The sequence below is a fragment of the Urocampus carinirostris genome, chromosome 20, assembly GCF_059441175.1.
Source record: "Urocampus carinirostris isolate Australia breed hairy pipefish chromosome 20, RoL_Ucar_1.0, whole genome shotgun sequence".
Classification (NCBI taxonomy): Eukaryota; Metazoa; Chordata; class Actinopteri; order Syngnathiformes; family Syngnathidae; genus Urocampus; species Urocampus carinirostris.
In genome coordinates, this window is record NC_142368.1 from 9,022,501 (window position 1) to 9,049,391 (window position 26,891).

At 40.6% G+C, this 26,891-nt stretch overlaps 2 protein-coding genes across 3 annotated transcripts in view; both read left to right on the forward strand.

The window, feature by feature from the left end:
• il20ra (interleukin 20 receptor, alpha) overlaps positions 1-5,813 on the forward strand; it is a 7,824-nt gene extending 2,011 nt beyond the window's left edge. For both annotated transcript variants that reach the window (XM_088324968.1, XM_088324969.1), the window contains exons 3-7: positions 1-47; positions 2,335-2,513; positions 2,595-2,739; positions 2,819-2,943; positions 4,142-5,813. The exon at positions 1-47 is cut by the window's left edge and continues 156 nt beyond it. In XM_088324968.1, the coding sequence (XP_088181094.1) occupies positions 1-47; positions 2,335-2,513; positions 2,595-2,739; positions 2,819-2,943; positions 4,142-4,786 (1,141 nt within the window). In that variant the 3' untranslated portion in view covers positions 4,787-5,813. The remainder of the gene's footprint in view (positions 48-2,334; positions 2,514-2,594; positions 2,740-2,818; positions 2,944-4,141) is intronic.
• A 6,690-nt stretch (positions 5,814-12,503) lies between these two features.
• The window catches only part of ehd3 (EH-domain containing 3), a 37,933-nt gene continuing 23,545 nt past the window's right edge, over positions 12,504-26,891 (forward strand). Inside the window, exons 1-3 of the mRNA XM_088324609.1 lie at positions 12,504-12,956; positions 14,698-14,989; positions 25,042-25,218. Coding sequence (XP_088180735.1) covers positions 14,763-14,989; positions 25,042-25,218 — 404 coding nt within the window. The 5' untranslated portion in view covers positions 12,504-12,956; positions 14,698-14,762. The remainder of the gene's footprint in view (positions 12,957-14,697; positions 14,990-25,041; positions 25,219-26,891) is intronic.

Below are 26,891 nucleotides of genomic sequence, written 5' to 3' on the forward strand. Positions count from 1 at the left end.
TTCAGATTGGGCCAGGACACGGAAGCGGTTTAGGCCCAAGACAGACAGTAAGTCGGGCTATATACATTCAAACATAAACAAAAAACTCCGAGCCGTCTGTTGGTTCTTATTGATTTGATCCTAAATTTTGACGATGCACATGACACTTCTTTTTGTTTTGACTGGATGATTTCTTTTTGGGTCATTTTGTTCATGCCTATTGTTTGTGGATCTTTTTATGAATAACATCACGTGAATGAAACAAGTGTATTCACAATGACTCATTTCAAGCTCATAATAACAATAAGCAACCGGTAGCTTTTGTTCCTACTTATTGCTTTCATTTTTTTTATGTTTCCTAGAAAAGAACTGCAAGGGATCATGAATAACTTGTTTATTTACTTAGGCAGTTGCCAGTATTTACAGATCACGAATGTACAGGGTTTCCTAAAAGTCTTATGCACATTTTGACATTGAATACACAGAAAACTATTAATGAAATAGAAAATTCAGAATGCTTTTAATCTCAATTTTACATGTTCAATGTTCAAAGATGTTCAAAATGAAATGAAATGATCTGCATTCATATAGCGCTTTTCAAGTCAAGACTTCCCAAAGCGCTTTGCATTGTGCATCACATTTACCAATAGCGGCTGTGCAGCCATGTGAGGCGCTAACCTGCTTATTGGGGGTATTAGGGGTTCAGTGTCTTACCCAAGGACACTTCGACATGTAACACGGAGGTGGTGCTCATTAGCCACTGCCGCCCCATGAGCACCATTGGTCAGACGACACACATCAAGCCGATTGCCTATTCCGTCCCAGCATTGCATTGACAATGGTTGCAATAGCTCCTGTTATTCCTGCATCCAGCTTATCGAGGTCTCTTGGAATAGGGGCTCATAAACTTATCCTTTCACAAATCCACACAAAAAAAAATCGTATAGGGTGAGATCTGGAGATCTTGTTGGCCCCAACATGAGATTGTCCAATACATCTGTCTAGCAGTGTTGTGTTCAGAAACTGCCTAACCCCGAGGCTACAGTGTGGTGGCGCCTCATCCTGTTGGAAAATGAAGTCACCAGACTCTTTCTCACTCAGAATTATCTATTAACCAGTTTTCCAGCATGTCAGTGTACATCTCTCCATTGATTGTTGCTCTTTCAAAGAAGAATGGTCCGTAGACAGCTTTCTTTGACATGGCACAAAACACAGTCACCTTAGGGGTATCTCGCTGGTACTTGAGAAGTTCATGAGGGTTCTTAGGATCATATATTGCGAGTTTATGCCTGCTAACTTGGCCATTTAAAAGTCCCCTTATTGCTAAAACAACCCTGTCGTCAATCAGTCTTCTTCCATCTTCTGTCACATTGCACTGCAAAAGTCACGACGATTTGGTTTATCAGTTTGTTTCAACTGTTGGACTAGCTCCAGTCATCTGCAGTCCTCCTTTTAAGACATAATTGTTGTAGAATACTGAAGTTACCTACTGGCTCTTCTGATTGATTTACTGGGGCTGCTCGAAAGCAGTTTGAACTTCCTTAATCACATTTTCTGAAGTTGGGGGCATAAGCACCCATCTGTGATGAATTTGCCATGTCCTCTCACAATGGCCTTCCTCTCTGGTCAAGTTAAGTCAAGTCTCATTTATTTGTATTACCCTTAATAACAAAATGTCTTAAAGGACTGCACAGGCCACAAATACGCCATCCCCTGATCCGAAACCCACATGTGGTCAAGAAAAAACTCAAAACCTTAACATGAAGAAAACAAGAACCCTCAAGAAGGGGCCATACAAGGGGTAATCCCTCTTACAGTGAGACCAGGCTCCTTTCCGAAATTTCTGTGAATTGCACGTTGAAAAACAGTCCATGTTTCTGTTTTTGAAAATTCCAGAACGCTAAACACCTTTTTGGTTTAGCGAACACCATTAATGTGTATGGAAAAAAAAAATCAATATCCTTACAAAAAACTTTATGTCAGGTCATGTTTATTTGTACACCACCATTTCATCATTACACCATCCCTTGACTTGAAAAAAAAACTAGCTTAAGTACAGGGTAGCTTTAAAATGCTACAACTTTGATCTTACTACCATTATAAGTAAGAAGATATGGGGACTTCAAATGTGCCCAAGAGTTTAGGAACACCCTGTATTGCCAACTTTGGGAAGATAGGGACTAATAAAAGTGCTAGATAGGGGGTCTTTGAAAGTCTTTGAAAAACAAATAGTATTAACTCATTTTCTAACAATGAAATCATGTAGCTGTCAATGGTGGAGAACAATTAAATGCAAGTGACGTTTGTAGCCGTCAATGTCAATGACATGACCCCAAAACTTGTTTCCCCCTACAGCAACGTTTGGGCCACCTGAAATATTGGTGAAAGTCAACGACAACAATGCTATTATTGAACTGTCTGGACCGATGAGATACCAGACGGACAAACATGCTAGAGGTGAATCCGTTGCGTGGTTGTGTTGTCCACAGATGAAGTACAACGTGTCCATTAAAAGTTCTCGCCAACAGAATGCGGTGAGTGGCAGTAGAAGTTCATTTAAAATGTGTTATAATTTTTAAGGCTACTCTTTTTTAACTAGTTTTGTTTCTTTGCAGCGCCATTTCCTAGTTACATCAAGCCCTTACACATACGGCTTGATGGATTTTGAGACAGAATACTGCTTCGCAGCACAGGCTTGGTGCATGCCCATGAAGTTTAATCGCCAGCTGTCTGAGTGGCATTGCATTACTACGGGCAAAGGTACAAAATAATTGCGTTTGTTTATTGTCACTTAAGTTGTAATTTGAAAACATTCATCTGACCTCTTATTTCCCCTCAGATCCAATGAGGATGGTGGTTCTTGGTATTGTGGTTCCATCGCTATGCATCTGTATTGTCCTGGTTGTCGGCTATTTGATGTACCACTACCTGATGGGGAATGGACAAAAAAGACCTGTTGTCCTGGTACAGTATGCTGTCCTGAAAGTCTATTCGTTTGATTCGGGATAATTGGAAATGTAGAATAAAATCATTAAAGAAAAAGGAAAAAAAGGTGGATGTTGATGACACATACATATAGAATTGCGCTTTCAAAACAGTTTAAAAAATAAGAATTTTTTCAATGATTAAATTTTTTACTGTTGTTTTTAAACAAAACAAAAACAAACAAACCAATGTTTTAGTCAAAAATAACCCAAAGTGGGGTTATTTTAAACAAACAAGTCCACAAATTGGGTAGTTTTGTTGAAAATAAACCAATGAATCTAAACCAAACCAAGAATTGGGTTTTGACACAGTCCCCCATAAAAGGAGAGCACTTCTCTTAAAACCACCTTAAACTTTGGCATTTTGTGCGAAATAACCCACAACAAACGGGATAATTTTGTTACAACGCCCCCAAAATTGTGTTTGTTTATAATGGGAATGTTTGATACATTTTTCAGATTAATCCCAATACCTAAATTTTGAGTGGTCACGACTACCAATGTCAAATACCAATACCATCCATTATTATCTGCACCGCTTATTCTCAGTAGGGTCGCGGGGGTGCTGGAGCCCATCCCAGCCATCCTTGGGCAGTGGGCAGGGGACACCCTAAACTGGTTGCCAGCCAGTCGCATGGCACACAGGGACAGACAATTCGCTCGCTCAATCACACCTAGGGACAATTTGAACCGGCCAATTAACCTGACATGCAAGTTTTTGGTATGTGGCAGGAAACCGGAGTGCCCGGAGTATGCCCACGCAAGCACGGGGAGAACATGCAAATTCCACACAGGAGGTTCGATCTCATGACCTCATAACTGTGCCGCGCACGCACTAACCGCTGCTCCGCCGTGCTGCCCAATACCATTATTACAAAAAAATACCATTCCCTCTGCAAGAAATAACCGATTTTATTTTAAGAAATACCTTTAAATCCTAATGTTATATTGTTTCATATGTGGCTCTGATTTATTGACATGTGGTCAGCGATATTTATTCGACTGATTAATCGTTGCTCAAATATGGTAATGCATTACCGTAAAACCTCGTGTATAACGGGCATCCAAACTTTGAGTTCTTCTTTTTGGTTATACACAAATGAATACAGTACATTAAGAAAAAGTCAGTATTGAGTCAAGAAAGCTAATTGCTAACATCCGGTGTTTATCTTTTTCAGAACATAAGATCTTCTCGTTTTCAAAGAACGCCTATCTTCCTACCCGACTCCATCACACCCTTAAAACCCCAGTGTCCATCGGATGAGGAAGAGGAGGACATCCACGAGTCAAACTGCGTATGTCCCAGCTCCACCGAACATAGCCTATTGCCCCCAGCCTCCGAAGAACGCTCCGATGACTCTGTGAGCTATGGTGAGGTTGGGGTGGCTATGACGGACAACGATGGACGTTTGGAGAATGACTCTCCTCCCGCTGCTTCGTGCTACCTGTCACAGATGCAAAACACTCCTCTGGAAAATATAAATCAAACGCCAATAGGCTTTCCACCTATGTATTTATCAAATACTGCGGCAAATGGCCTAAGAATGCCTATCATAGGGGAGCAAAACCAAACTGAGACCCCATACCGGATGCGTGGTGAAGATACTCAATGCATGCCACCCACCCATATCACTGACGCCTCAAACCCACCCCAGGAAAATTACAGTGTCGTTGTGTCCAATGGAGTGGGACAAGACGAGCAAGGGGGATCCCTTCGCATTGATTATAACCCTCAGGTGAGGGAGTTGGAGACGGGGGCTGATGAGAACTGCGAAGTGGATAACATGAAAAAAAAGTGGGGCTTAGTTATCTCTGACGAGTAGCATTGCTTTCACACATGGGGACTTTTCCTATGACATATATTTTGGGGCAAGACTGTTGCATCATAATGATCCAATACAGTGGTCGGCAACCACCGGGCCGTGGACTGGTGCTGGGCCGTGGGTCGTTTGGTCGCACAGAGAGAAAATAAATCTGCCTTATCTTTTGCTTATAACATATTTATTCGCGTGTACACGCATTTATCTACCCAATCCTGACTACTAAACCTGTAGGATTGTAGAGGACATTGGAAATTTCAGGAACACACTCAAGGTGTTGTGGTGGAAAACAGGTTATTTATATGGGCAGGGTTCGTACACAGGAAGTCAAGTATCCAGGCGATAGTTGTGGTTGAGGATGTTCGTCCAAATAGAGTTCATTAGGCAGTACTTGTGATCCAGAAGGACAGGCAAGGGTTTGGTACACTGGAATGGCAAAACACAGAGACAACAGTGCTTTGGATGTGGCATGAAGGCAATAAATTATCAGCGAGCTAAGGAGTGTTTATATGAAAAAGGGAGAGGTGTGATTGGAGGGTAATCAGGACAAGTGACACGAGATGTGGGAAGGTGAGAAAGGACATAAGGTAGGGGCAAAAGAGAGAGGGAGAGAGAGAGAGAGAAGAAGCCAAACCTGAGTGTATGGCTTTGACAGGAAAAAGCATTAGATTTTATCTCATCATTACACTCTTTTTACTCACAGTGCCCCATATTTATTGAATTATTTTGTTTAATGACGATGTTTACGATTGCATTGCAAACACCAATAATAAAATATATCACATAAAGTAAAAACCTTGCACATCATTTTTATAAATATTGTTACTTGAAAAAAATGACAAATTAGTTAGATCGTAGAAAAAAGTAAAGTTCCATTCATCCGTCCATTATCTGCCCCGGTTATCCTCAGTAGGGTCGCGGTAGTGCAGGAGCCCAGCTATTTCTGGCATTGGGCAGAGGACACCCTAAACTGGTTATGTTCCACTGGTAGATTATTTTTTTTTCAATTCAAGTGTGTGCATCTACAGAAAAAAAAATATATATACACACACACACATATATATACATATATATATATACATATATATATATATATATATATATATATATATATATATATATATATATATATATATATATATATATATATATATATATATATATATATATATATATATATATATATATATATATATATATATATATATATATATATATCGGGAGAGGACCTGTCAGATAAGATAATTCAATTCCGTCCTAAAGCCTTTTCATTTTTGGCCCTAAAGGGTGTGGAAATCAAAGAACACTAACACGATTGTCTGATAGTGACGATGATGTAATAGTCAAAAATACTCAAAATAAAGAACTAGTATCCTATGGAATCGCCTTTGCAGGTGTCCAATACTAAATACAGAATACACAAAACAGTAGGCTAGACAGTATTAAATTTGCAACAATCGAGAAGTTGTTTTGTACGGGAGCAATGTCATTTTTGCTGTCATTGTACATATTGCACTTTAAGTGGGAAATAACTGTTCTTTTACACACTCTTTTTTTATTGTCAATTGAAACAAGAACTACATTGTATTTTATTTTTTGAACTTCCATGTGTAAAAAAAAATCCTCTTGTGAAAGTTTCTTTCATTAAAAGAAATTATGAGTTATGTTTTTCATCTCAGTGTATGAAGTACTTGTACTCGACTAGTGAATAGTACAACAGAGGGGACCTTTGAGTCATGGGTGTTAACTTTCCAACTTATTTATTTCCCTCCTCTGTATCGTTATCGAATTAAATGACATTCCGAAATGCGTTTGGGGGCAAATACCATCGTGTGTGGATAATAGCACTTTTTACTATTAAAATTCTATTTCTAATGTTTCTTCCTACCTGTCTGTCAGCGGTAAACCCAACCTTGAGATTTCCGAACAGAGCACGCCCTTTTTACCGTTTAGCCAAATCTTGTATGGGGTGCTGCAATCATTGAACAAATTAGGCTAGTGATTATAGGATAGAGATTTTTTTTCCACCCTAAAATAATTTATTTGTTGTCTTTTGTGTACAATTTTATATTCTCAAACACTATCAAGTAACATATTGAGGGATTAATTCTGTCACGGTTGCCCATTGCCCTCACTTGGCCCGCCGTTTGGCGCCGGCTGCGGCTCGTTGTCTGATTGGCTTTCCTCCTATTTAAGCTCAGTGCTCTCACTCACCCCTTGTCAGTCCGTCAACGAACCTCTGCACCCGCAAGACGTGTGTTTTGACTTTGTCCGGTATCCTGCTTGTGTATCCTGTCCGGTATCGATCCCGTCTATCTAGTCTTCTTTGATATCTGACTCCAGTCTCCAGTGTCTGGTATCAATCCCGTCTGTCTCGTCCTGTCTGATATCTGACTCCAGTCTCCAGTATCATGTATGGATCCTGTCTATCTCGTCCTGTTTGATATCGGACTCCAGTTTCCAGTGCCTGGTATCGATCCCGTCCGTCTCGTCCTGTCTGATATCTTGCTACAATCTCCAGTATCCGGTATCGATCCCGTATGTCTCGTCCTATCTGATGTCTGACTCTAGTCCCATGTTTCTGGTATCGATCCTGTCTGTCCCGTCCTGTCCGGTATCTGCTTGTGTATTTGGTATCGATCTCGTCGGCCTCTGGCTTCCTGTTTTTCCACGCCGGACTGTCTGTCTTACTTCTTCCGCCCAGAGATCGCCAAATTACTGGCGTTTGTGTTGATGTGCATGATTGCTCCATTCCCGTAAAATAAAGCTTGTGTGAAAACGTCACGCATCTGGGTCCTCCTCCTGTTCTGGTCCTGACAAATTAATTGTTTGGCCAACTATGTCCATTAAATGTTGTTTTTGTTGACCCTGGTCCTCCGGGAAGAGGGTTTACCACTTGTGAGGCCCCTTCTCAAGGTTTCTTATTTTCCTCATGCTGAGGTTTTTGAGTTTTTCCTTGCCCGCATGTTGGTTTAAGATCAGGGGATTGTCACAGTTGCCATGGTGCTCAATTGGCCCTGCCCGTGTGGGCGCCAGCTGCAGCTCGTTGACAGATTGGCTTCCCTTCTATTTAAGCTCAGTGCTCTCACTCACCCTTTGTCAGTCCGTCAACGAACCTCTACCCTGCAAGACGTGTGTTTTAACTCGGTCCAGTTCCCTGCCTGTGTTTCCTGTCCGGTATTGTTCCCGTCTATTTTGTCATGTTAAATGTCGAGCTCCAGTTTCGTTCCCGTCTAGTTTTTCCTGTTTAATTTCGATATCCAGTTTTGATATCAATCCTGTCTGTCCCGTCCTGTCCGGTATCACTCCATCTGTCCAATATCTGCTCGAGCGATTGGTATCGATCTAGTCGGCTTCTGGCTTCCTGTCATTGAAAGCCAGACTGCTGCCGTACGTCTTCCGCCCAATGATTGGCGAATCACTGGCGTTCGGGTTAACGTGTATGACTGCCCCATTTCCCGTAAAATAAAAGCTTGTATAAGAAACGTCACACTTTTGTACGTTTCAATTGTCCGTAGGTCGGTGGTTCGCGCCCCGGCCGAGTCATTCCTAAGACTTAAAAAGTGGTCGGCGGCGCCCTCTGTTGGCTGCGGCTGGATCGGCTCGCTACAACGGGTCAGGTGCAATTGACATTTCGTTCTGTGTACATTGTTACACAGAATGACAATACAAGGAAATTATTATTATTATTATTATTATTATGAAAGAACATCTTCCCGATAATGGGGAAGACGCTTTTGATGGCGATAGTTATGTGGTTTGAACAAATTTATTGACACTTAAGACAGAAAACAATCATGACAATCTCAACAGCAATTAAGCACATTCACAATATTATATTCCAATATTACGTTTTAACAGCAAACACAAAGGAAGTTGTGAACGAGCTACCGTTGATTTCACAATTACGGTATGCTTTTATTTAACAGCCTACTAGCGCGTTGGTACCTTTCACAGGCACGGTTTGGGATGAAAGTTATATTATTATTATTAAAGCTTTGAAAACTCTCTCAGTGTACCGTCTTTCTTCGTAAATATGTGTAACCATGTATAATATGTATTTGCAACTGTATATTTTTGTAATGTATTTATTTTAGAGACTTGTTCTGTTATGTGTTCTACGGGCCAATCAAAAAGAAGGGGCGGAGCAAACGTGGGCTGATGGGAAGTAAGGTAAAGTTGAGTTACCGGTAGATCTGTTTGTTGTCGCAGCGGACAATAGTGGATATATATTTTTCCCACCCTTAATTTTGGAAATATACATTTTTTTCCTTGGATTACTTTCAACGGGACCCAGGCTTTACAAGTCTGCATCATACGTTAATTACGGGTATCATTTTCCTTTCGTGATGCCAACAGTGGATTTAGAATTGTGAACTATCTATTGAGGATCATACAGCTTGGCTTAAATTAAACTTGTGATAATGTCACATGTTGTAACGCGGGCGCACGCAGCATACATAAAGGTGCGGCTTGTGCAAGTACACAAATGATGAATTACCTGAAAAGTGGCGGGTGCAGCTTATGATCAGGTGCGCCCTATGGTCCGGAATTTGCGGTACTTCACTCCACCCATTCATATAGATTAAACTCATCAGTCTTGCGTAGAGAAGGAAAGGATCCAATGCCGTGTGATAGCTATAGACCAGTGAGTTTACTGTGTAACGATTTAAAGTTTTTTTACGAGCATAATGGTAAGAAGAATGCAGAAATTCTTAGCAGGTTTAACTGAAACTGTCATGATTACTGATGTGAATTACCTGTGCCCGCTTATTTGGCGCCAACGGCCGCGGGTTCTGATTGGCTCCCTGTCACTATTTGAACCCAGTCCTGTCAATCCCCTGTTGTCAGTCCGTCTGTGAACCTCAGAGTATACTAGGCAAGCCTTTCTCGACCCTGACTCCCACCTGTCCCGTTTTTGCTCCCGTCTGTCTCCGGCTACAACCTCTTTCTGTCCCCGACTACGTCTACTCTCGTGTTCTGGCTTACGACTCGTTTACGATCTCGAACCATGCTTTGCTCTCCCAGTCCCGTCTACCGACCAGTTTTTCCCTCCCTGACACCGCCATCGCTCGCTACGGAAGATCTACTTCCGTGTTCGGATCAGTCCGAATCTAAGAGCGACTTGCTTCCCGCGTCCAGCGAACACTGGAACGTAGGCACAGCACTCCCTCTTTTTTTTCAATAAAACGTGTGAAAAACGTCATGCAATTGGGTCCTGTTTCCATTCTGGTCCTGACAGAAACAGATCAAACAAGGTTTATTCCGTGAAGATAGGGTGCAAACAACAATAGGAGGATAATACAAATAATTTCGAGGACAAAATATAAAGTCCGACCCTTAATGTTGCTTAGTTTGGACGCCCAAAAAGCTTTTGATAAAATGAAGCTTTTTACATCAAACTCTTCAAGGTTTTGGCTTTCCTCAAACATTTGTAGAGCGAAAGGAAATAATTTATAAAAATCCTGAACCTAGGCTAAGAGTACCGGGTATATGGTAACTGTCATGTCCTGCATGGTCGCCATGACACCCAGCTGGTCCCGCCCCTTGACACCGGCTGACACAGATTGACTTAATTGCGTGTGGGATTCTTAAGGGCTCGTTTTGGGACTGCCCGTGGCCATACCATTGTTTTGTTTGACTCAAGGAAGACCTGTTCATGCCCGTTATTGCCTTTAAGGCTGTTTTGTGAGTATTACCTAGTTTGAGTTTTTGATTGCCTGTAGCTTGTTTTGTTTTGTCTTTGGTCCCTGCGTGTTGGACAACTTTTTTTTCTAAATTAAAGTAACAGATCGTAACGCAAATGAGTTCACACTTCCTGCCTCCTGGTCCGTTCCCTGACAGTAACTGTTCGGACTTAGATCTCAAAAGAGGAATCCGACAAGGGGACTGTCCTCTCTTGTTTGCAATAAGCATAGAACCACTGGCGGAATCGTTAAGACAAACTGAGCAAATAAGGGGAATATTAGATGAGGGTTGAGAACAAAATAACATATGCCTGTTTGCAGATAACTTGAAAATAATGCCCTTAATTATTACCACCACTGTTGGAGAACCTTAAAATATATGGAGAGGTTGCTGGGTATTTGACTATTCTATCTATCTACCTTGGTCGTATCCCTTGAGAGGGGTGACTGAAAGCAAGACAAATACATACACAAAAACAAAGAAAAGAAAAAAGGAAAAAAGTAGCAAAAAACACAAAAAAATATACCATGGCCAACCCAAATGCCCAAACACCCAAACAAGTTGAGCACCTCGGCACCCAAGTTGATCATGCTTTTGTCCCTCCAGATGAAACGGGACACAAGAAAGCGGCCATGTCACTCTGGTCAGGGTGACGCAACACACTCTCCTATTCAACAGCAGGGCCTGACAAGCTTTCACTGGTTTACCCCTGCAGTATCATACTGGTGCCCTGCCCAGGTATTTGACTAATGAGAGCAAATCAGAAGCAATGATGATATCAGAAAATTGATTTGATTTTAAATGGACAAAAAAAGGGTTTAAATATTTTGGGGTGATTATTACACCCTATTCCACACAGCTCTTTGACACAAATTATGGGAAATTGATCAAGAGAATTAAAAAGGATTTGGAAAGATGGGGGGCCACAGCAGATGAGTGGTCAGCGCACAGTTTTGAGGTCATGGGTTCGAATCTAGCAACCAGCCTTCCTGTGCAGCGTTTGCATGTTCTCTCTCCTTGCGCTGGGGTCCAAATTGGTGTGACTGAGCATATCAGGAGACCAGAACAGACCAGGAAACCCCCAGAGCATTCGTTTCAGTGCTTTATTTAAGGAAGCGTTCAGGGCTTGCGGGAGACGTGATGGCCGTCAGACGTCAGCAGCGGAGCCGGAGAGATAGCTTCGGATCAAGTGGCCAATCGAAGTGCGGAAGTCAGGCAGGTCGAGTTTACCGGGGCTGGAGAGGAAATCGAAGCGTGGGACGGAAACAGGTCGGATCGGAGGCAGGCAGAAACAGGTAAGCAGAGCTCTTTGACGAACGGGATATCAGGAGAGACACACAGAGTTACCAAAGTACACTCTGACGAGGAGGTCTGGGCACAGCGTGCTTAAGAGCGAAGTGCCAGCCAATCAGAAGGCACCCACATGATTGCTCCAGGTGATCAGGGTTAGTAATCATGACAGAGCAAGTGAGTTGTCTGTGTGCCCTGTGACTGGCTGGCAACCAGTTCAGGGTGTCCCCTGCCTACTGTATTAACTGGTCAATACAACTGTGTACGAAGGGTTCTGCTTCTGGTAGCAAAGAAAATGATCAGTTTCCTGGTTGAAACCAAAACCCCCTGACATAAAACAATGGAGAAACAAATTTAAGAAAATGTACATTATAGAAAGCAAATCACTGCAAGACTTTAAATGAAAGTAGATCGATTTGAGAAAAGATGGAAGCCTATTACAGAGCTTCTACTCGATGTATAAACACCTCACCTTTTAATTTTATTTTTCATTAGCATTTTTTGTCGTTGTTTCTTTTGTTTACCACGGGAATGTCAATTGAATTTTTTGTGTGTGTTATTATATGGCGAGTGACGAAATAAATAGTTCTAAAATCAATCAAATCTTTAATCAATCATACCTCACAATGACTGACTTGCGAAGGCAGTTTTCCAGACGAAGCTGTTTTCCTTATATCCTGTAGAGGGCGCACCACTTCTCGGCTCCGGCTGCCGCATCCCTGGGCGGGGACAAGACACCGCCTGTCTGCCACTTCCGGTGGGCTCGGGTTTCCAGGCGAGTCGGCATTTAAATACAAACTACGGAGGGGGGGTCGAGAGAAAAACCGCCTCGCCTCATACTTCTACGAATCACTTGAGTGTTACTCTTAATCCTCATTTTTTGAACTCAAACGAGAAATTTTCGTGTTTTGACAGCTAACGGCGGTGGAAGGAAGGATAACTGCGGCGGACAGTGCAGCGGCCCCTCAGTGCATCATTGATGGGAGTCCCGTTCTCGCCCACCAACCCTTAGCGGCAATATTGTGTTAAGACAATAGAAATATATTTATATATTTTATTTTGTGTATAATATCATATCAAATCGTTTCAAGTGAGTATTTTCAAACCCTTTTGGAACATCGGGAGCTTTGAAGGACCCGGATGAAGAGAATGCAATTAGCGCGTCGTCTGTAATTAACACATCTTGACAACTTAGGTATTTATTTTAATTTCTCTCCAAATATTACACCCAGTGATGTACTTTCAATTATGTAACATATATTTATCATTTAAATAGTCATCTGTGGCTGACGTTTGACATCTATATCGTTGACCTCATGCGAAAATGGCACTACTGACTTTTTCCTCCTTAATTTATTTGTTTCACGCATGGAAGGTAGGAAGCTTAGTTATTCATAATTTTTAACTTTATATTGGAATTATTAGCATTCTAGATTCCATCATATGCAATAATGGTCTGAACTGCTTACCTAGTATGCGATAATTGTCGCACTGACGTTCTGTAATGCCTTTTATCGTATACAGTACAACATATTTTTGAAATCCAGTATTTTTGTTGTGCATGCCATTATTGCATGACAAATCTGTAAACCAGGGGATTTCCAACCTTTTTCAATTTTTTTGTTACTAATCAGCGCAAATGGAACCTAGTTTGATATGCATTTCTAAAATAACACTTGTTACTATGTTATTACTGGGTTAATTATTGGAAGTAGGCTAAAAAGTTATTCACTCCTAAAAAAAATCCATTAGAAAATCACAATGACCCAGCACTGGTGAGCTATTTTCAGAAAAGGTCCGAGGGGACCTCAACTTTTCTTAAGACCCCTGCGTTAAACGGTAAGGATGCCATCGCACGGAAAATTGTTTTTATAATATTTATTTGCCATTTAGTGATTTTTTTCGGCAAACTCGGTATGTGCTATTACTACTAATTAATTGGTGATTTCAAAGACTAAGACTAATTATGTGCAAGTATCGTTTACAAATTTTAACAGTTTTTAGCCTTTTTCTCATAAACTGATAACTGCATTCGCTAATTAACGATTGTTTCGGGAAACTCATTATTGTCACGGTTACCATGGCGCCCAATTGGGCCCGCCCGTGTGGGGCCAGCTGCGGCTCATTGACAGATTGGCTTTCCGTGTTTTTAAGCTCAGTGCTCTCATTTTTTCTTTGTCAGTCCGTCAATGAATTTCTGCCCCGGAAGACGTGGGTTTCGACTCGGTCCTGTTCCTGTTGGTACTTCCTGTCCGGTATTGTTCCTGTTTATTTTTGTCCTGTTTGATATCGGTTTCCAGTTTTGTTCCCGTCTAATTTTGTCGTGTTTATTATTCTCTCCAGTTTTCGTTTCCGTCTAATTTGTCCTGTTTATTTTCGATATCCTGTTTCATTATCAATCCTGTCTGTCCTGTCCTGTTTGGTAACGACCCCTTCTGTCCGATATCTACTCGGACTATTGGAATCGATCTCGTCGGTCTCTGGCTTCCTGTCTTTCCACGCCAGACTGCTGCCTAACATGCATGACTCCCCATTTTCCGTAAAATAAAAGGCTTGTGTGAAACGTCACGCATTTGGGTCCTATTCCGGTTCCTGACAATTATGTGGTATCAATACTAATTCAAAGAATACGAGTAAATAAGCGGAACAATTGTTTTCAAATTGTTTTATTTTTTTTTAACCTTTTTTCCGAAAATTGATGATTCTTTATTTAGCAATTGTTTCGACAAACACTTTATGTGATATCAATACTCATTAATATCTGATTTCAAGAGTAAGTGCAACTATTGTTTTCAAAATGTAACAGTTATTAGCCTTTCTCTCGAAAACCAATTATTTTCAGTTATGCTATTTTCGTATGAGGTTAACAATATGCTTTATTTTTAAAACATGGTTCATGTCTAAAGACACTGTCCACCTTCTGTGCTCTTCTTAAGATTTTGAACCAGCAGACCACTAGAAGCAATCGGCAGCAACATAAAGAAGCTCAAGTGCAACCATAATGTTTAGCTGGCTGGGAGGCGATGACCGCAGGAAGAAGGAGCCCGAGGTTTTCCAGACAGTCAGCGATGGACTTAAGAAACTCTACAAGACCAAGCTGCTGCCGCTGGAGGAGAGCTACAAATTCCACGAGTTCCACTCGCCGGCGCTGGAAGATGCAGACTTTGACAACAAACCCATGGTTCTTCTGGTTGGCCAGTATTCCACAGGGAAGACCAGCTTCATACGGTAAGAAGAAAACAAAACTTCGATTAGATGAAGACCAGGGTTGGGTAGAGTTACTTTAACTTGATTACTTTCAATTACTTTTGGATTACTCCAATACCAAATATGGTAATAAAAGACAAAAGAAACAAAATATGAATAAAATGATGACTCACAACTCGTGGTAAGCTTTCTCTCCTGGCTTTGATCTCTTTGATCTCCGGCAAAACTAACATAAAATGAAAATAAATCCAAACAGCTTGCCAACATCATTTTTGCCGTTCCATGTATTCTGTTACTCCCCAAGCCTGGGCAAAATTTAGTCTTTTTATTCATATTTAGTTTCTTTTGTCTTTTATTAGCATTTTTGGTATTGGAGTAATCCAAAAGTAATTGAAAGTAATCAAGTTAAAGTAACCCTACCCAACCCTGATGAAGACACACCCAAACTTGACTTAACCGTACTTTGCAGCGTTATTAAATAACATTTTGTTACTCATTTGATGTTACTCCATGCAGCTTTACTGCGTGACTTATAAATTGAGATTAGGAATTGCGATGTTCTTCGACAGCTGAATAATCCTACGTCGCTCATCTAGCCACATACAACCCTCGATCTGTCTTGTTTCAGCCTGGTTTAATGGGCGGGACGCTCAATTTTTCCCTCATGTAGATATTCTCCTTATAGTATATACTCACATCCAAGACAAATTTACAACTATAAAATAAGATAATCCAATCAGGAAGTCATCTCATATGCACATATTTTGTTGTGTGTCACCAGTAGCAAATGGTAGGCAGGGCATAGGGCAGGGGTAGGGAACCTTGTTGTGGGCACAGAGCTCGACAGCCTGACAACAGTAGCTGAGAGACGGGCACTGAAAAAGCTGCGGTCAATCATGGACAATTCATCACATCCACTACACAGCATTATCTCTAGACAGAAGAGCAGCTTCAGCGACAGACTGCTGTCACTGTCTTGTACCACGGACAGACTGAGGAGATCTTTTCTTCCTCATGCCATTAGGCTCTTTAACTCCACCCGGCGGAGTAAAGGCCCACATTAAACCACACCCCCTACATTGCATATTACTGTACTTTTATTGCAGTGTGTATTTTATGTAGCACTATTTAAGTACTCTATACAACACGCTACAGTGGGTATTAGCACGTCACATTGGGTATTTGTATATTGTATTCCTTTTGCTTTATTATTGTATTGTTCTCAGCGAAGGGATGCTGCTGGAAATGTGAATTTCCCTGCGGGGATGAATAAAGTATCTATCTATATCTATCTATCTATCTATCTACCTATGGCTCAGGAGCCATATATGGCTCTTTTCATGAGTACGTATGGCTCCGAAATAAAACGTAACTATTGCACATCTCTCTGTGGCCAAAGTCAAGTGATTTCATCCCGACTTTGGTCCATATAAAGCCGAAGCAACTTAATGCAGAAGTTTGATAAGAAACCATTTAAACTGATAAATAAAAACGCTGGTAAACGACTTTGATTGGGTGAGCAGTACAGGTGGACGGATCCCTGCACACGGCGCAATGCACTTCCTTCTCTCTCTCGCTCAGTGCAGTCTACAGGTACACTGAAAGTGAATATGACGATATGCTTATCGTTTGCAGTAATTTGTGACATTTTTACAAAAGAACTTTGCATGCACATTGTTTTGAAACCGTTATTAAGGACAAATTTCATGGAAAGAAATTGCCTCAACACTCTTAACTTAAAACACAGTGAAATAAAATGTGCTGAAGAATTAGCTTTTGTCTAGAGAGCGTGATTGGCAGTTTTTCAATTTTGTCTGAAAATATGTGATGTGGCTCTTTCAATTTATTTTTAAAACATTTTTTTGCTTTTATGATCTTTGGGTCAAAAAGGGTACTGACCCCTGGCATAGGGTAAAGTGTGTTGAATTCTGCTCTTATTATTTGTAAAATATTTTTTGTGATACACTATGGTACACTTACACACAAAAAACTGCAGTCACTTCTACCGTAGTATTAATTCTGTGTGCCTTATAGTCCAGTTCACCTTATGTATGAAAAATATATGACAAAAGACCATTTTTTGGAAGTTCGCCTCATAATCCGGTGGACTTTATAGTGTGGAGAATAGAAGAGATATTTGAACCCTTAGCAATCTTTAAAAGTCACTTACAGTTGATAAATAAAATGTCCAAGTCTAACTGAAGAGGCTTTGCTCCAAGATGCTTTACAAATACAATATAACAGAATAATCTCCAAGATTGATCTAAATATGAGATCGTGGAAGACATTTAAGTTAGAATGAGATACTTCTCAAATTGCCCTTGTTTTCAGTTCAGAGTAGGAATTAAGGTCATAAACGCCTCTGACACACAAACACGGCCTTAATTAGTGCTTACAAACCAGCAACGATGCTGTGTAGAAACTTTCTGTGGACGTTCCATCTCTGCCCCATTTTCTTCATTATTCTTTAGCTCAGGGATGTCAAACTCAATTGCACAAGGGGCCAAAATTCAAAACACACTTAAGGTCGCGGACCAACCAGGATAAACATTTATTGAACACACTTAAACTGAATGTTTTTGGAACATAAATATGAATAAAAACAGACAAGAATTTTCAATTTAAACCTTAAATCACTTATACAGTATTTATTATTTTGCTGTAAATAAAAATATCTGGTCAAATTATACAACTTAGAACTTAACTTAAACAACCTAACATTAAAATAACATTCAAATTCCTTTGCTCTTATGTCAATGTATATATTAAAAAAAAAACTTAAATATCCCATAAGATTTTGCTCTCCTTAATATATCTCCTGTCAAAAGTAGAAAAATGAAAATGCTACACAAATTATTTTGTAAAAATGTCACAACATTCTGAGTACAGGGAGCCTGATGTGCTTACCTTTGGCGCAGATGGAGTAGGGTGAGAAATGGGAGGGAGTGCTTGCACTTTTTGCATAGCTCCACCCATAACGCCCACCCACCCAATCAAATAACTTTAAGTTCTCTTCCGGTGTTTTGGCATATTTACAATTTGTTCCGTGGATTCATCAAAAAGTATCTGAACACTGAACACAGATTATATAGTGAGATTTTATATAAAGGATTCTTTAGCGTTGTACAGCCAAAATGAGTTTTTTTTTTGTGACACCTTGACTGTAAATCGTAGTGAAAATGTGCCCTATATTTTCTGAAAAGTACTGATTTGTTATTCAGCTTTGGTTTGGCTTTGCGTGTATCTGAACAGGATAAATGGTTCAAGTTTTGAACGAGATGGAGAATATTTGCATGCAATTCAATTTGTCTCTGAGCCATAGGTACTCATAGAAAGTGCCACATATGGCTCGCGAGCCATAGGTTCCCGAACCCTGGTATAGGTATAGTGACTAAAACGTCAGAATATGATGTCCAGGGATGAGACGGCGTTGTTCATATTGACGGGCCATTAACAACAATAATGTAAAATGGTCTTGCGGGCCGGATATGATTACACGGCGGGCCGGACGTGGCCCACGGGCCGGGAGTTTGACACATGTGCTTTAGCTGATGACAATACCCACCTTTCCCCAGTCAGCAGCCTGACGGGTGAATTTTTTACACGACAACGAGGAATGTCCAAAACGCTCTGTAACCTTCGGTCAAGCCAGGCTGTGCCCACACCTCGTGAATGATTCCTTTGGATAGTTAAACTAAAATAAAAGGTTTTAAATACCTGGAAAGGGTTTGTTACAGTTCACAGGTTAAAAACATTAAAAAAACAAAAAAAAAAACAATTACACAACCATTAGGTATAAATAAAAAAATGTTTATAGTCATTTGTTTCTATCAGCTGTCAAACAACATGCTTGCGTTAGCTGTGACTCAACTCCTCCATTCATTTAACCTTTGAACACAATTGATTTCTTCTACCAGTAAACATTCTGAGTCTTTCTATTTTAAGTATGTTTGCTGTTTTATAATATTTTATCTAGTTTTTCCAATAAAAATGATAATTATGTTGCTGTAAATGTCATGGTTGCCATGGCGCCCAATTGGCCCTGCCCGTGTGGCGCCAGCTGCGGCTCATTGACAGATTGGCTTTCCGTCTACTTATGCTCAGTGCTCTCATTCTTCCTTTGTCAGTCCATCAACGAACCTCTGCCCCGCAAAACGTGGGTTTTGACTCGGTCCTGTTTCCTGTTGATATTCCCTGTCCGGTATTGTTTCTGTTTATTTTTGTCCTGTTTGATACCGGTTTCCAGTTTCGCTCCCGTCTATTTTGGCCTGTTTATTATTCTCTCCAGTTTTTGTTCCCGTCTAATTTGTTCTGTTTATTTTCGATATCCTGTTTCATTATTAATCCTGTCTGTCCTGTCCTATTCGGTAACGACCCCTTCTGTCCGATATCTACTCGGGCAATTGGTATCGATCTCGTCGGCCTTTGGCTTCCTATCATTTCACTCCAGACTGCTGCCTAACGTGCATGACTCCCCATTTCCCATTAAAGAAAAGGCTTGTGTGAGAAACGTCACGCGTTTGGGTCCTGATCCTGTTCCGGTTCATGACATTTAAGGTTATTTAACTACATTTCATTGCACTTTTATAACAACTAAGGCTGGACTTGTAAATATTTTGCCTGTTTATCCTGACATTGTAATCTTTCTCTTACGTCTTTATTACGTGTTTGTCCTGGAGTGCCTTGTCTAATCTTGTTGGAAACAATGTTCTCTACATTGTTACCAAGGACAATGAAGACGATTTAGTTCCAAATAAGAACAATTGTCCCTACTAAAAGTTATCCTTTCTAGAAGATTGCAATCATTTTACCTATTTTAGGTATGAATTTTCTTTTTTCCTGGAAAATTAAGTTATATAAATTATATAAATTACAAAACTTAAAATTCGAAAAATTGCACTTAATGTTTAGCACATTTTTCCCTATTTCGTAACAAGAAAATGTCACAGATGACTAATCAATGGTTGCCTTTTTTATTAAAGCTGTGATTGGTTGTTTTGTGGTCGACTTCTAAGACTAAAATAAGAAATTGAATACGATTTTTTTTTTCTTGCCCTCATGGAGGTTTCAGTTTAGGGCATGTTGCAATGGCGGTCTGTGCAGCCCATTGAATTTTTTGTGATTAAGTGCTTCACAAATAAATGTGACTTGACTTGAGACATAATTCATTAAAACTATATTTATGGTTTGACTACTTTGCATAAATGGAGATAAAGAAAATAGCGTCAACAATTTTTTCAGGTCCTAAACAAGTTTTCACTTTTCAGGTTTGAATAAATACAAAAATTGCATAAATAATTTAGATTGGTAAACTATAGTAGTGGAACCTTGGTTCTCGACCATAATCCGTTCCAGAACCCTGTTCGAAAACCGATTTGTTCGATCACCGAAATCATTTTTCCCATTAAAAATAATGTAAATCATTTTAATCCGTTCCAACACCCTGAATGTTTACCTTGAATGTTTAACGTAAACTTAACGCTAACCCAGGCTAATCGTACGTTCGCGTTATCGTAATCTTCCGTACGAAAGATTACGCTAACATGAACGTGTAAAAATAAAAAAATCAGGTCGTTCGTAAGTCATTTAGCACCCGGGTCTCCACAACAAGTGGTGAGCGGTTCATTGGAAAGGGGGCTCCGTTCCAACACCCTCACTGTTGGGCTCTGTTCCAACGCCCTGAATGTTTAGCTTGAATGTTTAACATAAACTTAAAGCTAACCCAGGCTAATCGTACGTTCGCGTTATCGTAATCTTCCGTACGAAAGATTACGCTAACAAGAACGTGTAAAAAAAAACAAAAAGGATAAAGAAAATAATTATGAATAGGATTTCTTACCTTTGTGGTGGTCAGCAGAAGGCGCAGGCAAGATCAGCAATAGTTGTACGCACTACTTTTCTTTTTTCTCCTGTAGCAACTCTGCTGCTTGCACTGACTTTCTTGGGAGGCATAATAAGGGGCTAAAACACCGTACGCCGCTCAGCATCGCACCCTAGCGTACGCACTCACGCATTACCGGCGTTCGAACTCCGATTTTTTGACCGAACAGCGAAGCAAGAATTTCTCGAAATTTTGGGTCGGACTCCGATTTGTTCAAACTGAGAGGCGTTCGAAAACCGAGGTTCCACTGTATCTGTTTTGAGAAGTTCATCTTTACAAGCTTTAAGAGATCAAATCTGAGGTGAACTCCCAAAGGAGGATATTACATATTTGTGCTATCCAGACCTGGAACCCAGTCGATTACACAACCTGTCAGCAGAGACAGCTCCGCCAGGCACTGCTTGGTTTTCTGCAAAGTGTTTGTGCATGTTTCAAAATACTGTATGGATGTGCATTGCAGGAATGTTTAAAAACTGAGGGTAGGGGCATCCCTCCATCTGTTTACACTCAAAACAGACTGGAAACTCTATACTTCAAGGCCATAAGTCACATGCCGGACTGTGTTTGTAAAATATAACCCAACCAGTAAACTTGAATTGCTTGAATTTTTGGGACATCCAAACATTCATGTTATGGAATTCCCTGTCACTGATGACAAGGGCATGGTATGGTATTTAATTTTAACTCAAACTGGTTTGCCACCAAGAAAGTCTGGTTGGACCAGAAGAAAGGAGATTTCCTAAAAGGTCTCCTTGTCACTATAAAGAGCATTAGGTCATGTTGGGAGGATCTGCTGAGGATTAGGACGATTTGGCCACGAAAGCCGCGTCGAGCCATCTGCCCCGATAATTGGGAAACTGGGAACTTTACATGTATCGAAATTAGAACATACGAATGAAGAAAGTATTTGGATGACTAAATAAACCTTAGTTTTCCTATTAAAAGGACCAGACGTAGTTAATCAACAGAGCCCCCATTTATTTACCGTAAATTCCGGACTATAAGCCGCTACTTTTTTCCCTAACTTTCAACCCTGCGGCTTATTCAGTGATGCGGCCAATTTATGTAATTTTTCTAACGGCCGCTAGCGGCGCTCGAGTGTTGCTACCATTAACTGCCCTGTCAAAGCTATATTATTATTATTAAAGCTTTGAAAACTCTCTCGGTGTACCGTCTTTCTTTGTAAATATGTGTAACCTATGTATAATATGTATTTGCAACTGTATATTTTTGTAATGTATTTATTTGTATATATTTTAGACACTTATTCTGATAAGTTTTGCACGGGTGAACGAAAAATGAGGGGCGGAACAAACGCGGGGTGCCGAGTTTAAGTGGGGGCCGCTAAAGGTGAGGGACAGACGAGGAAAGAAGAGGGGGTAAAAAGTTGGTTAAAGAAAAAGGAGTTGCGTGAGTAAATGTGTTCTTCTGATATATTTTTCCCAACCTTACCTTTGGAAATATACACTTTTATCCTTGGATTACTTTCAACGGGACCTGGACTCTGCAGGTCTTCATCAAACCTTAAGTACCGGTATCATTTTCCGTTCATTTTGCCGGCTGTGATTTTTGGACTGTGGACTTTAATGAAGGACATTTAGTTTCCATCGCGGGACTTGAAGTCGGGTTTGGGTTAATTTTGTGTTTGTGTTACATGTTTAAATGTGGGCGCATGCGGCTTATATACAGGTGCGGCTTGTGTATGTACAAAATCGGGTTTCCTCTTTAAATGTGGTGGGTGCGGCTTATAATCAGGTGCGCTCTATAGTCCGGAATTTACGGTAGTTGCTTTTCGAAATAATCAGCACATTTTGTAAGGTGAATCACACAAAATTCCTAAAACTCATTCAATTATTTTTAATAAATAATAAGTGATATTTTTAGTCAATTTCTATTGTGCTATTTCCATTTTGGCCTTTGTTCAATGCAGCAACTCTCCAGGAGTGGTTAACAAAACAAAAACAATTGTGGGTGACAGATTCTGTTTGGCAATAAGCTGCCAATGTGTCACATGACCCAAAATGAATTCATGCATTATCTGTTAAAAATACATGAACAAATAAAGACTGATTAAAACCATTTCTTTTTGTCAAGAAGAACAATACCAACTTTGGTCATCATTATTGCCGTAATTGATTCCTTACTGAGCTCACCAAGTCAAAGCTTTCTTCTCTTGGGTATAAACCTTCGAAAGAGATAACACCCTTTTTTAGCTTATAGATAAACAAGAAGAATGGTATTATTCTTCACAAATCCAGAAAATACGAGCACTAACTATATGACTTATCAGCTGTTGCACGGGATATGAAGCGACAAATGCCGGGATGATAAAAAGTTAGATTTATATATGGGTAAAAAAAAGCCAGAAAATAAAAAAACAAAACAAAATTTAATTTAATTAAAAATCAAACAAAAAAAAATCACTGTTAAATAAAAAGGGTTAATCTTGTAAAAATGATAATAATAATTGACGAGTCAATACAAATTAATCTAAGATAAGGAAACATACTGTACATGTGAACTGTACATAATAGGACCATTCTCTAATTTTGTCACGCCGCCCAATTGGCCCCTCCCGTGTGGCGCCAGCTGCGGCTCGTTGACCGATTGGCTTCCTCATCTTATCTTATCCGGGGTCGGGTCACAGGGGCAGCAGCCTTAACAAGGAAGCCCAGACTTCCCTATGCCCAGCCACCTCCCGAGGCGTTCCGAGGCCAGCCCAGAGACATAGTCTCCCCAGCGTGTCCTGGGTTGCCCTGGGCCTCCTGCCGTTGGGACTTTTGGAGAGAACGTCCTTGGGTGTCGCCCCAAAGCAACACGCTCGCAACACAGTAAACGGGCCTGTTAAAAAAAAACATACCGCACATGTAGAAAACACGGTAAACCGTCCCCATCTTCCTCCTTATAACTGACGTCATCAAAGTGGTCTTCCTTCAGTATGGGAAAGAGACTTTGTCATATAGACGTCGTCCCACGCTCCCTTATTCCAAAACACGCTAGCAACACGCTCGCAAAGTTCACGTGCAGTAGCTCTGTTTCCTTCTTTATCGGACTGCTCGATTGCGTTTAGCTTGAAAGTTGCGTCATGTGCCTTGCTTTTTGCAATTTGCATGATGAGGATAGGTCTACGCTAATTTATTTGTTGAAGTCTTCCTCGGCGCATATATTCCACCGGTCTAAATCTTACCTTTTGTACTCGAGCGCCGCTGGCGGCCGTTAGAAAAATTACATAAATTGGCCGCATCACTGAATAAGCCGCAGGGTTGAAAGTTTGGGGAAAAAGTAGCGGCTTATAGTCCGGAATTTACGGTACTTTGTTGACTGAGAGTTTACTTAGGATTTAGTTTTGGCGGTATTTAGTGTGTTATAATCTTGTTTTTATAGCCTGGTTAAAACAGACTCGAACAATACAATTATACCTAGAGCATTTTATAATGTACTGGCAATTTTAATTTTTTTCTTTATTTTCTTGATTTGTTTGTCGAATAGACATTCCTAACAAAATCAAGAAGCGTTGATGCTGTCACGTAGCGGAGCGGGAAACAGAAAACAAGGACCCATTCGCGTAGACGTACTCACACTTTATTGGGGAGAGAGGAGGGCGCACAATCGATCCGGGAATCGATGGTCGCAGGAGTGGATTAGAAATCCACTTTAAAGAAAAGAATGCCCAAAAACAAACGGATCAGACCAAAAACAAAACAGGATCAAACACTGGCAAATTTACAGACTAGGCACTTGTCAGAGTCCAACAGAATCTCGCAGAAGTCTCACTAAAGTTTAACAGGTATAACAAATGCTCCAGCAAAGCACAGTTAGAAGGAACGCGTTTAAGTACTCCAAAAAAGCAATCAGTCAATGCGCCTAAGCCGGTGTCCATGGGCAGGGCCTATCGGGCGCCGCGGCAACCGCGCCAGAATCCGGCGCCACCCGGCTGGGACCGACTGGGCGCCATGGCAACTGCGCCAGACGTGTCAGATGCAATAAACAAATGTATGTGGTTTTTGTATGCATTTGAAATTCAAAAGGGGTTGGTGGCGACCCTAAAACACGGAGACGGTTAAAAATTTACACCCTGAGTCATGTGAAATTTGACTGATTTGCGGCTGAGCTGGACCGTGCTGTTTAGAAGAAACCCTGTCCTCATCTTATCAAAAAGATCTCATCAGTGAACGCCTCATGTGTCCCACAGCTACCTGTTGGAGCAGGACTTTCCCGGGATGCGTATCGGCCCAGAACCCACCACGGATTCCTTCATTGCGGTGATGTACGGTGACTCGGAGGGGGTAATTCCCGGAAACGCCCTTGTAGTGGACCCCAAAAAGCCCTTCAGGAAGCTGAACGCCTTCGGGAACGCCTTCCTCAACAGGTTTGTGCTCGGTGGTTTTGTTATGTTGTCTTGGAAAGTATGCAAATTGGTAAGTGGCAAGCTAGCCAAAACGAAAATCCACAGGACAGCGCTAAATTCCTTTGTGATTGAATTTCCTATCACTCACTCGTAGAGCGAGGCTCTACCTGCTGGTGTCATGTTTGCGTATATATGTGGGTCAAGCGACAGGGAAAGTAAAATATTTTTGTATTCTTATGTTGTCTGTATGTTTAGTTAAAGGTGCTGTACGTAATTTAGAACTTTTTTGCCTACTGGCTTGTGTCATGAATGCAGCCTCAAGCTCTTTATGTTGTGCGTGCAAGTATGTGCATATCTTAGTCGCGCTCAATGTTCCCTCTAATTTTCCACGGGTCTGAGCGTTCACACAAAGTCGGTGAGCAACGCTTGAAACAACAGTGAGCAACCAAGTGTTCCAAGATAATTAATTATCCAACATGTCCAAAACTTGACATCAGGTTGCATTTTTTGTGAGTTTCCGGCAATGCAACATTATTTTTCTCTTTTGAATGAATTGACTCATGTACTATTGCAAAGGTTGTACGGCCTACAAACGTCGTTTGTTCTTACAATTCTTTCACAAGATATCCATTTATTTTTATTTCCTGATATATTTTGTCGCATAACATTAACATTTTTGGGGGCTTATTTAGTCAGTTGTAAGATACAGAACTTAATCACAAGTACAATGTTGGCAACAAGATTCACTTGATATAATTGGAAATTATTTGAATGCAACACAAACTTTTTCTTCTTTTTTCCGTGTTTTTTTTTCTACTTTTTTTTAAATTCCTTTAAAAAAAGTCTCATTGTGTTTATTTTTTCTGAGCTGTTCCATTTTTCTTTTTGTTTTCTATTTACTTTTTTCCTGCGTTTCTTTCTTTTCTTCTTTTCTGTCTTTTTTCGAAATTTTTCCTTCTTTTTTTCTCAGCTTTTCACTACTTTTTCATTTTGGTATTTTTTTCTTTTTTGTCCTATTCCCCCCTTCTTTTAAGTCATTTTGTGCATAATTTTACATAATATTTGGTCATGTTGGGATTAAAGAAGCAAAAACAACTTGGAGAGCCGTTTAGGACCCGAAAGAGCCGGTTCCTTTTAGTGAGACAAGCCGAAGTAGCCGGTTTTCGACAAACTTTACTAACTTTACTCAACTTTGTTCTACTTTGACTCGACTTCAAAATATTGCATTTAGGACACAACGTCAGGGGAACCCGTGTATTTTTACCTTCATGCACTGTAACTTTGACTTAAGTCGCTTCTTAATTAGTAATTTTGAGCCCTCATTTTTGTGCGCTGGCTAGATTTTCTTGTGCGCTGAGAATGTGCGAGCAGTGCGCAATTGCGCACGCGCGCAGCATAGAGGGAACACTGGTCGCGCTCAAATAAACTCTTTTCTTTGCATGTTTTTGGGACTTTGGGTATGCACTAGGACTGCTTTTGAAACTGGCCTTTTCTTACCTCTAACGTTTTCATGCTTCACTAAAAAACCTGTGACGAGGAGCATAAATTCTCTCTCCAGCCTTCCCTCCCACTCCCCTTTGTCATGATAACTGATCAGTATCACCCGTGCCCGCTCATTTGGTGCCAGCCGCTGCGGGCTACCTGATTGGTTCCCTGTCCTTTTTTTAAGCCCGGTCATTTCACTCTCCTGCTGT